This window comes from Coffea eugenioides, chromosome 8, assembly GCF_003713205.1.
Source record: "Coffea eugenioides isolate CCC68of chromosome 8, Ceug_1.0, whole genome shotgun sequence".
NCBI classification, from domain to species: Eukaryota; Viridiplantae; Streptophyta; class Magnoliopsida; order Gentianales; family Rubiaceae; genus Coffea; species Coffea eugenioides.
Genome location: NC_040042.1, coordinates 41490136 through 41506531, shown reverse-complemented (window position 1 = coordinate 41506531; position 16396 = coordinate 41490136). Strand labels below are relative to the sequence as shown.

The following is a 16396-nucleotide window of genomic DNA, read 5'->3' as shown; positions in this document are numbered from 1 at the left end:
GTTTTTTTTTTTTGGATTAGCAAAATTGTAGTATCCAAAAAGTGTTCATTCAATAAAGTAATAAAATTAATAAATGTTAGTTTATGTATAATTTATACTTACGAAATCACTATCTATGATTCTATGTAAGTTTGTTTAAAGAAAAAAGTAACTAATTATGCTTTCAAAAGAAAAAGTTTTTTAGGCACTCATTAGTACTCACCCTTAACCTACTACTATATAACTACATACATTAATAATTATTATATTTTCCTGCATTTATATGTACTACACTTTCTATTTAACTGTAACTTGATCAAAATACTAGGGGTGGCAATTCGGGTCCAAATCAGGTTGGCGGTTCGGGTTCGGGTCAACCCGGCAGAAAAATCTGTTGACCCGAACCCGACCCGCCAACCCGTGACGGGTCAGGTATGCTGACCCGAACCCAAAAATTTCAGGTTGACGGGTTGGCGGGTCGACCCGAAATGACCCGAAACTTAATTTTAATTTATTAATTTATCACTGTAATTTCTAATAAAATCAATTTCTCACAAAACTAATTACATAATCAAGTAATAAAAATTTAAATAAATAATTCCAAACCAAATCTAAAATAAATTAAACACCGTAAAAGTGTTTTATCCCAAACAAAATATAAAATAAATTAAAACAATATAAAAGTAAAATATAATATAATATATTATTTGTCCAAATATAATAATTTCAACTTCACACAAATTAAATAAATTCATTTAGGATTAAGTAATTAATGCCTTTGAAAAAAAGAATAACTTAGTTTAGTTAGATAAAATTATTTTTATGTTTATTAAATTATTTTTAATTCGTAAACGGGTCATATCGGGTCATATCAGGTCACCACGGGTTGACCCGAAATTGACCTGTTTTCTTTTCGGGTTCATCGGGTCCAACCCGATTCTGACCCGAATTCCCGAAACCTCAACCCAAACCCATTAATTTCGTGTTAGGTTCGTGTCGTGTTTTCAGGTCGTGTCGAAAATTGCCACCCCTACAAAATACACTTGAATTCTGTCTTATGGACGCTTCTTAGACAAGGTAAATTTTTTTTTCAAAAGATAAAATTAATTGAAAAAAATTATATAAATGCAATGAAAAATAATATTTATTAGCATATGTGTGCGTGTCTATATATATTTTCGGTGAAATTTAGGTGTGTGAATAAGTAAGTGCATATTGAGCATTCAGTAGAAAAATTTACAAAAAAGAAATGATAAAAGGTTAATAAATAATCAAATGTATAACGCTGATAGAAATGTGAATATTTAAGGGAAATTTGTCAAATTGGTCCCTAACATTTACCAAAAACACTTTTTTAGTCCCTGACATATAAAATCAGCCAAAATGCTCCTTCACATTTAAATTGTGAGCCAATTTGGTCCTATTGCTCGTTTTTGCTCATTTTTCCGGCTAAAAATAGCACGCCCCTCTCACGTGGTCATATTTTTAGGGGCAAAATCGGAAACACATTTCATTACCGGTTGAAAGTAAAAGGATAGGGACCACCACCAAAATACACATTTCACCTTTGGCTCTCAAATTACCCTTTCCCTTTGGCTCTCAAATTACCCTTTCAAGAAACCCTATTTGCATCCCCGAATTAACAAGCATATGGAGCCAAAGGTGATTTGAGAGTGAATGGACAATTTTGTTATAATCAATCTTGAAAATTGGACAATTCAACTTAAGAGTGAATGGTCGCCCTTAGATTGGAAAATGGAGAATTCACAAGCTTTATGCCCTGATCTGGCGAGAAGATTTCGCTGAATGAGTGAAGTTTTTTGTGGCAACCTGAATACTTTGTGCACCTTCCATACATGATGCTTGAGCCGCCCCTTTTAGGCAAAGGAATCACATGAAAAGAAAGGCTAAGTTTCCTGGAAGGATCACATTTTCTTTACCAAACTTGCCAAGCTGGTCTCGGTGAAGTCGTCTTCCTCGGTGTGCAGGGGCGGCGGCGGCAAGTTCAAGTGGCCGTCGCTGCTGCCAATAGAAGCGGTGGAGCGGAAGGAACAAGAGCTGGGATCGGTCAGAGTGTCGGCTTCGAGAGGGGAAGTTTGAGCAATGAGAATATTGCGAAACTCGTCTTCCAGGCGGGCCATGGCGATCTGGATCGCGCTGTTGGCCTTAGCAGAGTCGTCTGAGATGCTGGCGGATTCCATTGACCGTTGGATTTCATCCACGGCTTGGAAGTATTTGTCGATCTCATATCGATCGCCGTCGAAGATCATTCTGTCCCTGGCGTCCTCGGAGGCTGCGGAGTCCCAGCGGAGGATGATTTTCTCAGCTGATGCAACAGCCACGGCGTCGTTTTCCGGTGGCTCCATAGAGGGTAAAGGGTAATTTGAGAGCCAAAGGTAAAATGTGTATTTTGGTGGTGGTCCCCTATCCTTTTACTTTCAACCGGTAATGAAATGTGTTTTCGGTTTTGCCCCTAAAAATATGATCACGTGAGAGGGGCGTGCTATTTTTAGCCGGAGAAATGAGCAAAAACGAGCAATAGGACCAAATTGGCTCACAATTTAAATGTAAAGGAGCATTTTGGCTGATTTTATATGTCAGGGACTAAAAAAGTGTTTTTGGTAAATGTTAGGGACCAATTTGGCAAATTTCCCAATATTTAATGCATAACTCCAGTCAACTGGTTACTCTCTCTCTCTCTCTAAAATTTGGGAGTGGAGCAAGAGGTTGCGCACAGGACAGTAACAGAGATAGAGTGCCACTCGCCCGTCACCACCCGAAAAGATTCACCAATATTCGTACTCTACGTCGCGTGTTTTTTTTCCACATTTACCAATTTAAGTATTACGACACGGAAACCTGGACAGCGACAGACCGACACCGTTTTGGCATTTTCCGGCAGTTACCAGTGCTCTACTATAGGTTGATACTGCTCCCGTTTCCGTCAATTTCTATTTCGTGCACAGATCTTGCTAACCTGCGCAGGGGGGGGCAGCGTAGCCTACGCCGGCGCCGTCGCCGTCGCCGTCGCCGTGGCCGTCGCGGTCGCAAAATCCAAATGACTATTAGAAGGAGGAGAAGATCCGCATCTGCGTCGTCTGCGTCATCCTTGTCATCCGCATTCTTCTTCTTCTTCTCCTCCGAGGTGTCGGTTCTGGCGGTATTGTCTTCGCTCTTGATTTTGTTTGCTCTGGGTGTACTAATTGCTTCGCCGCTCTCGTCGGCGGCGAGCTTCGATGTTGGTAATGGGAATGTCTCTGTTGAGTTGAATGCGACGATTGAGAATAGTGTTAATAGTAGTGATAGTACCAATGGCACTAGGAATCAGGCTAAGGAAGATAGTTTTGCCGACATGATCGATCGAGCACTCGAGAAAGAGTTCACTGAAAGTGAAGATCAGAATGAAGGTAACTTATCCCAGATCTGAGTGGATTTATTTTTTTTATTTTGTAATTATTTTGTTTACGTATTTAATAGTCTGTTTTTTTTTTGTATCGATTTTTGTTTCCTATTGCGCATTTTAGCGAATGATTTGACCTAGGGTTTGGAATTTTGATTAAGCTCCTATCACATTGTTCTGGTTTGAATTGGAGAATAATTTGGTTTCAAATATAAAAAATTGCTGGTTGAGAGGTGAAAAATTGGCTGCTCAGCTGATTGGCAATTAGGGGAGTTTTGGTTGGAATCTCATGGATACCTCTCCTCGGATAAATCTGAGAAATTAGATGATGGATTAGTCAAACTTGGGAATCCAGTTGGAATTCTATATGTTCGGAAGAATGCTGTATGTTTCGAGTAGTGAGCTAGACTTTGATCTTAAAATTCTCAAGGATTGACGAAAGGAGTGAATTGGAGATGGTCAGGATGTTCATCATGGCTCCTGCACGCTAGATGCCTGTCATGGTTGGTTACAGAAGAGGAACAAAAATCCAAAACTTCTGAAAAATAGGAAAAGCCTGTTGGACCAGTAATTTAGCATAATTCCTGTTGTCTAGGTTGATCTGAATTAGAACACTGGTCCCTCATAATTTGGATCAATGTTATCAGCAACCAATAGACACCTAGTGGATTTGGAATTTCACTTCACCATTGGGGTTCGTTAGTGAACTGTCAATGCCATTATTGGTGTTCCAAACGCAATGTTGAAACTACCTCGTGCATATACGATCTCTGTTTTTAATTAACTGTTGAAGTAACTGGTATATATTTGTCCTTTTCTTTATATTTGAAAAATATTTTACACTAGTCATAAAAGAGATGAGCCTAACTAGATACTGAGTATATTCAACTACTTTCTCGTCAAATGTGTACCTAACAAGTTAGGCTTCTATGTTCTTGATTTCATTCCGTCTTCCAGAACTATTCTTGTGTTAATCAAGATTGCATTTTCTTATGAGTTCCTTCCTGAATCCACCTCCCTTCCCCAAAAATAAACCAAAAAAGAAAAAATGGAAGAAGCTACCTGCTCTTTCTCTCTCTCTCTCTCTCTCTCTCAATTTTCTTTAAGGTATGACACTGTCAGTAGCTATTCAATTATAGTATGTAGTTCGATCACCTTTTGTGTATCTTATAGATGGATATGGATATGCCCAGTCTTGTTGAACCATTGCCTAATTTTGGACTTGCATTAATTTTGCAGCAAATGATGCTGGTAGCTTCAATAACAGCGTTGCAGAGCAGCAGGTACATGCTGTTACTAAGTCATGGTTTTTGGAACTTTTCAAGCTTTTGCTTTGAAAAAAATCTAGTTCGGTATGATAGTATGCTAGCCTATAAATATTATAAACTTGTAAATGGATAGAGTATATTTCCTTTCAGACATGCATGCGTTCACATAGTTGGGTTTTGGGGTACTTCTTATCATGAGTGTTATTGATGTCAGGCATGATCTGACAGAGTGTTTCTTTTTTATCCTTTACTTCCAAAGGTGTTGTGTGACTTGTCTGTGCTTGCTCAATTACCCCTTGTTTGTTGGTATCCACTCAATTGTCTAGCAAATACTTCCCAATTATTTGCTGCAACTGTGTAGTTTTGCTACCTCCTCACTGCTCAATCTATCTTGGTATATACTTCGTTTAGTCTAAGTTTGGTGATAATGTTCTGTTTGATTTACTGAGCTCCAATAAGGTTGGAAAGTGCCTAGGTCAGTTCTTCCTTGCTTCATTTAAGCAAAAATCACTTGGAGGGAAAATCTCCTTTAGATAGTTATTCAAGTTGCTGATGTGGTGTTGTAAAAGATTACTGGGTCGAGACAGATTTTTAGAAACTTCCATCCTAGTAAGGCGATCAACCAGTCTCATTGTTGGGGGATGCCTAAGAAATTAGCCAGTCATCCAACCTCCCATCAACGAAATGAGTAAAAGATGTACCAAGTATGAAACTGATTATTTGGTCCACTGCAATATGATAACGAATCTTGGCAAGAGGACAAGAACAAGAAAACCTGCTCTGTCAGGTCTTGATGCTGAAGTGTTGCATGTATATAGGCTCGTTATTTTCTAATGCACATTGACTTTGTTTGGATGCTAGTTAAATTTGTATTCAATTCAATATGCGGGCATTCTTTTTTGTTTAATTTTTTATATGCCTGCACACGTGTAAGTGTGCATGCCAGTTTGTGGGTTACAAAGGCAGGAAAGAATCTTTGCTGCAATGGGTTGACATGCTTTTTAGTTTTTTGACTTAATCCAGCACTGCTTTGAGTACTGAGTGTTCTTTTCTTGCTTATTTGGCTTGTGATTCATCTATATCTTTGATCTTTATGAAATCTCTATGGCTTACTTCTTTTTCATTAACAGGCAGTTTTGGAGACTGTAGCTAGAGTTAAGCCCAAGAAAAATGAAACGAAAGCAAAAGAGGAAAAGTATATCCTTCTACCATACGAGCTTTAGGAACTTTCTTGTTGACATGATACTTGTTCATTTGTATCCTTGTCTATTAACCGACCTTTCTTCGTCTTTGTTGAAAATGATTTTAGATCTTTTAAGCTTCATCATGTTTTCAATCTGGATAATGACAATGGAGCAGAAGAGACCCCAACCTTGATAGACAGGAAGGTAAGAATCTTAGATTGGTGTCTTTTACTTCCATGTGCACTAAAAGATGTTAGAGGGGCTCTAGTTTTTGCTTCAGGGGGGGTGGGGAAGGGGACTTGGGAAAAGAGATGAAGTTACGAATATTGTGGGACACAAGTAGATATTATATGACTGTTGTTATTTTTCAGGACAATGTCTTCATTATATCTAACTTCAAATCAAAATATCCAGTCCTACAGTTAGACTTAAGGTAAACTTGCTCAGTTGAGTTTGCTATGTTTAGTCCATTTCTTTTGTGCTTCAGCTCTTACCTAACTGGTTGATTTGTAGGTTGATATCTGATCTTGTGGTTGTCATTGTATCTGCAACTTGTGGCGGAATTGCGTTTGCTTGTGCTGGGCAACCGGTCTGATGCTAGAATATTTACCTTGTTCCTGACTGTATTTGTGGCTTATGCTTATGCTCTATGATGATTTAGTGTACTAATACTGTTTTAACTATTTCCTCAGGTAATAACCGGATATCTGCTAGCTGGATCTGTTGTTGGCCCTGGTGGGTTTAATGTTGTGAGTGAAATGGTTCAAGTATGTACGCTGCTTTCATTAGTTAAGACACTGATATAATTTGATTTCCAGATTTTACTCAAAAGCCTAATCTCTTTGCATCAAGCTTTTATTGTTGTTGGCTGGCTTAATCATTCTGATGCCAGTGGCCCTTTGTCCTCTTCAGTTTTAACACAAAATGTCCCTTTGTTGCATTGTTCTGTGTGCTTAACAAAATCTTGTAATTCTGACCTTTGTTATGCTGTTTTATGAAGAGGGGAATCATCACGTTGAATGCTTGAATGCTCCTGTACATCTTGCCTGAGTCCATACTGTTTAGCTATTACTTTGTTTCTGATTATGATTTATTCTCAAATTAAAAATGTTTTTTCTTACGCGTATTAGTTGACCTTCAATAAACCTTGTGGGTATAGGTTGAGACAGTGGCACAGTTTGGCGTAATTTTCCTTCTTTTTGCTTTGGGCCTGGAGTTCTCCACTACAAAGGTTGGTTCTGAATTTGCTTGATCTATTCTCCCCCTTTTTCTTGTATATGCATTTATACTTCTGTTGCCTGTCATGTGAAATATCATGCCTTCTTGGTATAACTATGCTTAACGTACAGTCTTTCATTTTCCTAGCTTCGAGTTGTACGAGCAGTTGCTGTTCTAGGAGGTCTGCTGCAAATTCTTCTATTTATGTGCCTATGTGGAATTACTGCATCGGTAAGTCTGCATCTCCAATACCACACCGTAAAGTAATCAAGTGTTTATGACTTGCGTGCTTCTGTTCTGAGCAAGTTCTGCCATTCTAATACAAAGCTTGAAAGTGATTAAGTTACAATTCTTCAAATGATAACAGGTTTGAGACATTCATTAGAACTAAGATGAAGCATTAAAAATACTAGGTTTGATCATTAAGAGTCAGCTTGATTTTCACTGTCTAAACTTCTTGCAGTATTTGTTCTGGGAATGACTATGTTTTCTGTGCCTTTCTCTACCAAATTCTATTGCCTCTGGTCATCCCCTTTCCAAAAATCTACTGAAAACCTGATTTCTTATCCTTGTACATTCACTGTTTGTTACTTCTGCCATTGCCATAGTTGTTGTGATACGGAGTGTGGATGTTCCGTTGCTGGCATTGAATGTACTTGCCAAGCATGCCATCTTTATATCCCTTTCACATGCTGCATTTGTAATCCATGTTGCAGTTGTGCGGTGGTAAATCTTCAGAGGGGGTATTTGTAGGTTCATTCCTCTCCATGTCGTCAACAGCAGTGGTAATTCTTTTTTCCTGCCAATGGTTGACGAGCGCAGACTCCATTGTAATTTGTTCTTAAAATTATTAACATTTTTATGCATTCAGGTCTTGAAATTTTTGATGGAGAAGAGCAGTACAAATGCCCTTCATGGTCAAGTGACCATTGGCACCCTGATCTTGCAGGTATCTTGGTGGTATTCTTGAATAGTAACATTCTATACTTCTAGTTTTATGTTTTTGTGACATGTAAGCTCCGTGTTAACGAGTTTCCACAAAAAGCTTCCTGTTTGGCTTTACTTATCCTTAGGCATTTGACATGGTTGTGATAATTTCATGCCCCATGCCTGAGACTAATTGAGGTTTCAGTTCTTTGTACGATGAGTTATAATGCAATCTTATTTTGGCCCAGAATTCCAATCTCTTTGCATAATTTCAGGACTGTGCTGTTGGCTTGTTGTTTGCACTACTTCCAGTCCTAGGAGGAACTTCGGGTGTTCTCCAGGGAGTAATATCCATGACTAAATCGTAAGTCTGTGACCACTTTGACTACTCCTCCTCCTCCTCCTTTCTCACACACACAGACACACGCTCTCTCTCACACACAAACACACTCAAAAAGATAGGGGTGTGTACACTTGATTATACTGACTGGGGAGGGGGGTTGGTTTCCAACTTTTTTTTGGTGGTCATTTATGTTTGCTTTTCGATTCTGTCATATTCGTGTTGAAGAAAAGTTTTTTTTTTTTTTTGAGGTCTGTGATTTTCAAACAAATCTTCTGGTGGATAGAGTTATATTTGGACCACCAGGAGCCATTTAATGACTCATATCCTTCCTCTTAGCTTTTCTCTTTCCTTCTTTTCGGGTCATCTGGGGGTTGCTTGGGATTCAGTAGATGCCTTATTGTGTATTTTGTTCCAATCATGAGCTACGTATTCTTTTCTTTCTACTACTGATTAATTTACTAGCCAGGTTGGTGGTGTTAATTGTGTTCTTGGCCATTTTGACAATATTGTCTCGGACATGTGTGCCTTGGTTCCTCAAGCTGATGATCAGCTTATCATCTCAGGTGAGAATTTACCTTGTAACAATCCTCTAAATGTTATTATTTCTGATTCCTCTGTTTGTCCACATGAATCCTATTAAGTACACAGGTCTTGGGCACTAAATGGTTTTGTAGTTTCCCTGATTAGAAAATGTTTTTGGCTGCAGACTAATGAATTGTATCAGCTGGCATCAGTTGCATTTTGCCTACTTGTAGCCTGGGTTTGTTCCTTTACTGATACTGAATTTCTGTTTCATAGCTCTCTTGCTGATGTGAGTTTGGTTCCTCTAATATTGTGCTAGTGATCCCTTTGTTTTCTGCTCTCTGTTCTAATTTGTCTCTGCTATTTGTGAAAACTGATAGATCCCACCATGTCTGACGAATCAGTTATGCTCAAGCTCCACAAAATTGTTGGGTTCACATAATAACTCTATTTGTTTGGGTGGCCAAGCACTTGAGAAAAAGGAAAAAAAGTTATGTTTTGGCTGAGTAAGGCTGTGAGATGTAATGAAGTTTCTATTAATTCAGTTCACTCAGTTTCTAGTATCTGATTCTTGGTAGCTTATGATTAATTTATTGGCTTTGTTAATAAATGTGTTTTGGTGTGTTCAATCAAGTTGGCTTAGGACTTGTTGCATGCTGTTTGTATCGATCCCTTCATTTTGTCTCAATGAGCAGTATCATACGTAAATGTTTGTGTTATTGCAGAGTAGTGACAAGCTAGGTCTTAGTCTAGAGTTGGGTTCGTTTGCTGCGGGAGTCATGATCTCAACAACTGATCTCGCTCAACATACGCTTGAACAGGTAAGACTCCTTGCTCAACTTTCTTATGGATTTTGGTCACAAAGTCTAATTTTCCTGCATCCAACTTGTGGGTTGCAATAATTAGTTGATAAATGGAAGCTACTTTAAGACTATTTGCTTAGTTGATCTACTTCTGCGACGATTTTGTATGATGAGATAGTTCTTAATGTGAGGTCGGACTTGTCAATTTTCACTTTAGGACAACTATTAATAGTCAAAATTCTTCTATTTTCAAGTAATTCAAATGAGATTCTTCTAATCTGTGCCTTATGGGTCAGGATAAATGGTGGGCCCGACTTAGAATGTCTGTAAAAGTTTTAGCTTAATGTAGGGGGTGGGTGATAAAGTAAGAATTTTGTACTGGGTCTATCCCCTCTTTTGTGTGCTTATTCTGTGCCCTTATGGCACAGAATAGAAAAGCTTTAACTATAACAAAAGCAACGATTATTTAGTTGATGCATCATTGCTGTTGCTTTGTTGTCCCATTTTTCATCCTGATCACAAAAGAGTGCTCATAGTTCTGAGGAGCTTGTGAAGATCATCGTTTATAAAGGGCTGCTTATACCATGTTTGTTGACCGTAACAGGTTTTTAAATTAAACAGCTGATCTACTCTTGTTAAAATTCAGTTGATGACTAGCTTTTCAACCAATTATTCGTTCACACATCCTGTCAAGTTTTATGGAACAAAACAGATGATAATTGGCTAAAGGTTTGTGAGAAAAATATCATTGGTATGACATTACACATCAAAACAATGCTACTTGTGTTTAGGAGATCACTTCATTGATTGAAATAATAAGCAAATGGCTTTTTGATACTAAAGGATAGACGGGGAAATCAACAGATAGCTGAAGAAAACATAGTCCTCGAAACCTCCTGCTTTAGCGAGGTTTGCAATGTTCAACCTATGCTACTTCTGGGTATTGAAAACTTAACTTGGTCACAGTGGAAGATACTGTCGTCCATGACAACTTCTTTGTATGATAGTCCATAGGCATAAATTGATTATTCCTTTTACAGATGTGCTTTTGCATGTATATGCATATGCTTGTAGGAAGTTTAGGTTGAGTAGACAATAGGTGGTCCTGGTTGTGTTTCATTTAAGTTTGTTTATTCATGCAGGTGGAACCCATCCGGAACTTCTTTGCGGCACTTTTCCTTTCCAGTATCGGGATGCTGATCCACGTTCATTTCCTCTGGAATCATATCGATATTTTACTTGCCTCAGTGATATTAGTAGTTGTTGTGAAGACTCTTGTAATTTCAGCAGTTGTCAAAGGATTTGGCTACAACAACAAAACTTCTCTTCTAGTGAGATAACAAACCTTTCTGTGCAATTTTAATTCTTCATTATATATTTCTTGTATATCATTTGATGACGGAATTTGGTCATCCTTGTGTAGGTTGGAATGTCACTGGCACAAATAGGAGAATTTGCATTTGTATTGCTTAGTCGTGCTTCAAATCTTCATCTTGTTGAGGTATCTTTTAACCAAAACTTTGAGTTGTATTGGCTGTTATCAATATGGGCCTGAACCTTTTCTTTCCAGGGGAAACTGTACCTGCTGCTTCTGGGAACAACAGCTCTTAGCCTGGTACAGCAACATGCTGATCTTAAACTTTACTTACTTTGTCCAAATGCCATTGGAGCCAGTAGCCACGAAATAGATAATCATCGGTTCAATATTAATGTTTTCCATTTCTTAACTACTGTAGTCCTCTTGTTCTTATTCTGGATTTTGGTGGGAGAAGCTTTATATTTGTTTGCAATAAGTTCTCTCTCTTTGTGCTGGGAGATCGTGGATACCATTTGTCAGTTAGATTAATTGGCAACTCATTCATGCTTGTGTCGGTGTGTAGGGAGGGAGGGAGGGAGGGAGGGAGAGAGAGATTATGAGTTGAGTAATGTTACAATTTTGCTTCTGCATTCTTTTATCCATTTTGAGAGAGAGGGAGAGATCACGAATCAATTATTATTATGATTTTTTGCTTCTGCATTCTTTTATCCAGTTTGCACTTAAATATACAGTGGATTATACCTAGAGAAATATGCAGGTAGAGATGGAGTGAGAGATTACAAATCTATTGTTAATATTGTTTTTTCATCTCCTTTTTTTTTGGCACGTAAATGTACAGTTGATTATAACCAAAGAGAATCTGCAGGTAACTACTCCTTTACTTTTCAAGCTGATCCCTGCTGTGGTGCACCTAGGCGTGCTGCTACGGTGGTTCCCTCCCGATAGCCAGAGTGAGGTAAAACCCATGTTTGTGTTTGCATTGTCAGGAACCGCTCTTAGCAAGAAATGGATATGTGGTCTTTTTCCTGTTAAAAGCTGATAATTTCTTGTATGTTGTTATTTTCCAGTTGGGTTTCAAAGCAGACAATCTTCGCTCTGAGAGTGCCAAGCAGAGGATCGCCAAAGGATCTCTTGATTCATGAAGGATAGATTTGTGAGAAAGTTAAATTTCCAATTTTGCCTGAAAAACTTATTCCGAGTCTGGTATGCGGTACAGCGCAAATGAGTTTAGCTGGTCTGCCCTTTATTCTGGTATGCGAGGCTTCGAGATTTTATCCAACCAAAACAGAGCAAGGCAAATTGAAATGAGCTCTGAAACGAGCAGCAAGCAAAACAGAGGAAGGCTTTGATTCAAAAGGGGGACCGCAATAGGAGGTAATCTAACTGTCAAAACCACTGACTAATTGAAGCTTACTATTGTTAAGGCGATTTTTTGTTTTCCATTTTTATCACAATGTAAAATGGTTCAAGCTTGTGACGAGTTCCAAGAGTGTTCTGTTTACATCTTTTCACTGGTTTAATTGAGTTTGTATGATCAGGCTGTTGTAGATACAGAATGTATAAATTCGTTATGGTCAACTGTACAAAATACTGAGAGTTAAAGCAACAAGTAAAAGCAAATTTATCAACCTGTTTCTCTTTCGTGTTAAATGTTTGGTTCTTCTTAAATAGAAAAAGAGGCGTTTTTTTATGTCCAACAAAGAAGGATGTTATTAATGCTCACCAACATTCTTTCCAGTATTTTCAGTTTAATTTGTGAATATAACACTTGAAGCAGGAAATTGAAATTGCATAGGTTTTTTGACCACAGGTATAACCCCGCGTTTGGTATTACACTGAAATATTCAGAATGGAAAGGTTTTTCTCCCAGAATATCGTCTACATCTAATGATATTAAAAAACTTGTCATTTCAATGTCTGCTACACAAATCCATCCCATTCCCGGGGTCTGGTATAATCAATTTTTAGATGCCAGAGTAGAATAAAATCTGTACACATTTGACTTAATTGCTCCGAATATCTTATAAAACATTCTATGCTTTTACTTTTGTTCTGTTTGTTTTGCTATTTATTAGTTTACCTTATGCAAGGAACTTTGACTCTTTCTTTCTTTCTTTTTTATTTACTTTATGAATAACTAATGTACTTAATGAAATAATTCAATTGTGATATTATGTTAATTCTAAAATATAAATCTTTATTAGCAGTATAATTAATTTTTATTGCCCTCCCAAATCTCCATAAACTCTTTCCATCCCAACTGATGGGCACATGATTTGAACTAAAGGTGGCAATTTGGATCGAGATCCATTTATCCATCCATATAATTCATAATTAAATGGATTTGGATTATCCATTTATAGTATTGGTTTTAAATGGTTGACCAAAGTAAAACCATTAAATTAAATGGATTTATATGGATTATCCACAAAAATCACATATATCCATTTACTTAAAAACCAAATAAAAGAAAATAAAAAAAAATGATTAAAAAAAGGAGCTATCTTAAAATGGAGGCGACCGAATCTGAGCGAACAAATATATTTGTAGCTTTGAAAAGAACCTGCTCCATGGCTTCCTTTTATTATCTTTAAGAAACGATATGAAGCAAACCCATTACTTTTTCCCAACGATATCAATTCGCTATCTAACAGATTGGACTTATTCATTTACTGGTGTCTTATGCTGCTCAATGTTCTCATTTTTTAAACCAGTGATAATTAGGTCTTAGCTTCATCAATCAGGTCTTGCCTTCATTTGTCCTCTTTCTCATCCAAATACACCTAAATTTTACAAGTACATAAAAAAGTATCTTCATATTACAAGAAATAGTAATACAAAAAAAAAGTAACAAAAATATTTAAATGGATTATAAATGGATAATTGGTTCTTATTTAATCCATTTAGATCCATTTATTAAATGTATTTAAATGGATTGGATAAATTTCATCCACCATCCATTAAGTCAAAACCAATTATGAACCATTTATCCATATTGCCACCTCTAATTTGAACCCTAAATCTGATAGCAAAAAAGGCTCTAAGAGCTCTTCTCTGACCTAGTGGTTAGTAGTATAATTACTAACTTATAATATTAATGAAATCAAACATTCATGTTCTCTCTTTATTATTTCCCATTCTATATATCAAGTGCAAAAAAAATTCTTATACATTTGTACAAAAATATAGAAAAATAATATCTTAAAACTAGCAAAGAGAAAACAAATTTCAATTAACTAAAATTGAGTGTTGAAAAATTATAATAAATTATTGACAAACTAACAAACAACCTAAGATTTGGTGATAGAATAAGTAGATGTATGAGCATAGTTATTAAACTCGGTCCGGTCTGGTGGTCGAACCGGTGAACCAGCAATTGGACCGGATTGGGTTTTAAATCAGATCGTTTAAGCATATAAACTGTTGACTAGTCAACGATCTGGTGGTCTGACCGGATTAAATCGAAAATCCGGTCGGTTTTGTCCACGAACTGGGTTTTGTGGAAAAATTTTATTGCCTTTGCTGGAGTTCGAACTTTGGACCTCTGGCTAACAATACAACATGCTTACCACCAGGCTGCTACAAAATATTTGTCAATGCGATCCTTTTTTTTTATTCTCTAAAACAAATTTATTTGGAATCTATTAATAAAAATTTATGACCCTTCAAACTCTATAAGTTATAAAATGGATTTAAAAAATAACATATTATATAATTCATTTTAAAGACAAATATTATTTTTAATAATTTTTTGTATTTAAAATTCATAAGTAAGCTAGATAATTACATTAAATATAGATAAAATTTTATACTTGAAGTTTGGTGTATTACTAAACAACTTTATATTTGATTGATTCTTATATGAATTAATTATTTTATAGCAAATTAAATTAAATGAGCTTTTGGTATGGCATTATTTATTACAATTTATATCATATATTTTATATCAAAAATTATGAAATATAATATTTAAATATATTTAGTGAACCACCGGTTGAACCACTCATCCACTGGTTGAACCAGTAACCCGTTGATCCACCTCCTTCGTCAGGTTCCTTCCCGGGTTGGGTTTAATAACTATGTGTATGAGAATAAACTTGACCTTGTACTTAAATGGTACGTATCAAACATGAGAATGGAGTAATCAAGTTGGGAAGATCTTTCCATTCTATAAACCGCGAAACGAGGGAAATGTAGACTACATAGTATACATGTGACAATTTCTAAAGAGAGTCATCACGGTGAAATTAAGTTGACCTTCTTACTAGAATTTTTAGCAGCCCAAAGAAATTAGAAATGTGAACAATCTGAATATGCATTTGGTCAATTCACGAGCTGATTCTGCTGTTCGTTTTGGACCCGTTAAAAATTTGGAAAAAGTGAATTGGTATTTAATTCTTCTTGCAATATTGTTTTCACACCAGATTGTTTAGTAGAAAATGCTTCCTTTATCGTCTTTCAACTCATAATCGTACGAGCTTTTCCTGTAAAAGCAGTCAATACTGCCGTGCAAATTGATTTCTGTCTAGTTTCTGTCACACGAAAGTTATCAAATTTACTAAACCAGGCATTGAACTTTCTCAGTGGCTGTGAATGGGTATATTGCGCTTTGACCTGTCATCGTCTCTATTCTGGAATTGGAGTCTTGTTTTCTTTTGCTTTTTGGTAGCATTGTTGATGGTTCTAAGCTTTAAACATTTTATTGCCGTGTGAACGCAAGCTAAAGTTGCTTTGATGAGCACCATTCTATACAATATATATTTATCTGTTTGGATTGATCATTTTTTGAAAAACACAAAATAATAATACACAAATAAAAATAACCTCAAAAATGCCAAAAACAATCTCAAAAACACCTAAAGCACAAAAAATAACCTTAAAAACACCAAAAATAGCCTCAAAAAACAACATCATTTACAGTAAAAGTTTTTCACCTATATTGTTACAGTAAAATATTCTTAAAACACCTCCAAAAACAGGTAATCCAAACAGATAGATATGATATTTGAATTAAAGATACAATTAAAGTGAAGACCAAGCATGCAAATTCTTCTTTACGGGCTTCTTCTTGTACGGTCAAGGTCTTTAGGTCTTTGTAGATTGTAAAAAGAACAGCTTTTTCCATGTCCAAAGTGATGTTAGAGAACGTACCCTTACAAAATTCCCTATTAATGTCAATGTAATTATATATACATGCATGCTTTTTTGACATTAAGAAGTTTAAAGGTACTCGAAGGATTATGATATTTGGTGATACGATATAGCTTGTACATGCAGGCAAAAAATAAATAAATAAACAAATAAATTACAAAGCATTCCTGAAAAAAAAAATTTTTTTTTTTGGGAAGCGCTCATATAGCAAGCAACATGTTATACTATTTATTCCTTTCAATAATCCAACTGGAACTGATTACTTGAAGTGTCTGTACCTTGG

The 16396-nt window shown here is 36.4% G+C and overlaps 1 protein-coding gene across 1 annotated transcript; it reads left to right on the top strand.

Annotated features, from left to right (window-relative positions):
- Positions 1–2692: 2692 nt before the first annotated feature.
- Positions 2693–12590, top strand: LOC113781064 (K(+) efflux antiporter 4). The gene is made up of 20 exons (XM_027326905.1): positions 2693–3386; positions 4619–4662; positions 5778–5842; positions 5957–6035; positions 6203–6264; positions 6345–6420; positions 6524–6598; positions 6991–7062; positions 7197–7280; positions 7766–7834; positions 7921–7998; positions 8252–8340; positions 8786–8882; positions 9026–9079; positions 9567–9662; positions 10787–10975; positions 11068–11145; positions 11215–11259; positions 11828–11917; positions 12030–12590. The coding sequence occupies exons 1-20, from the start codon at positions 3038–3040 to the stop codon at positions 12102–12104; spliced, it is 1866 nt and encodes a 621-aa protein (XP_027182706.1). The 5' UTR covers positions 2693–3037; the 3' UTR covers positions 12105–12590.
- Positions 12591–16396: the final 3806 nt, after the last annotated feature.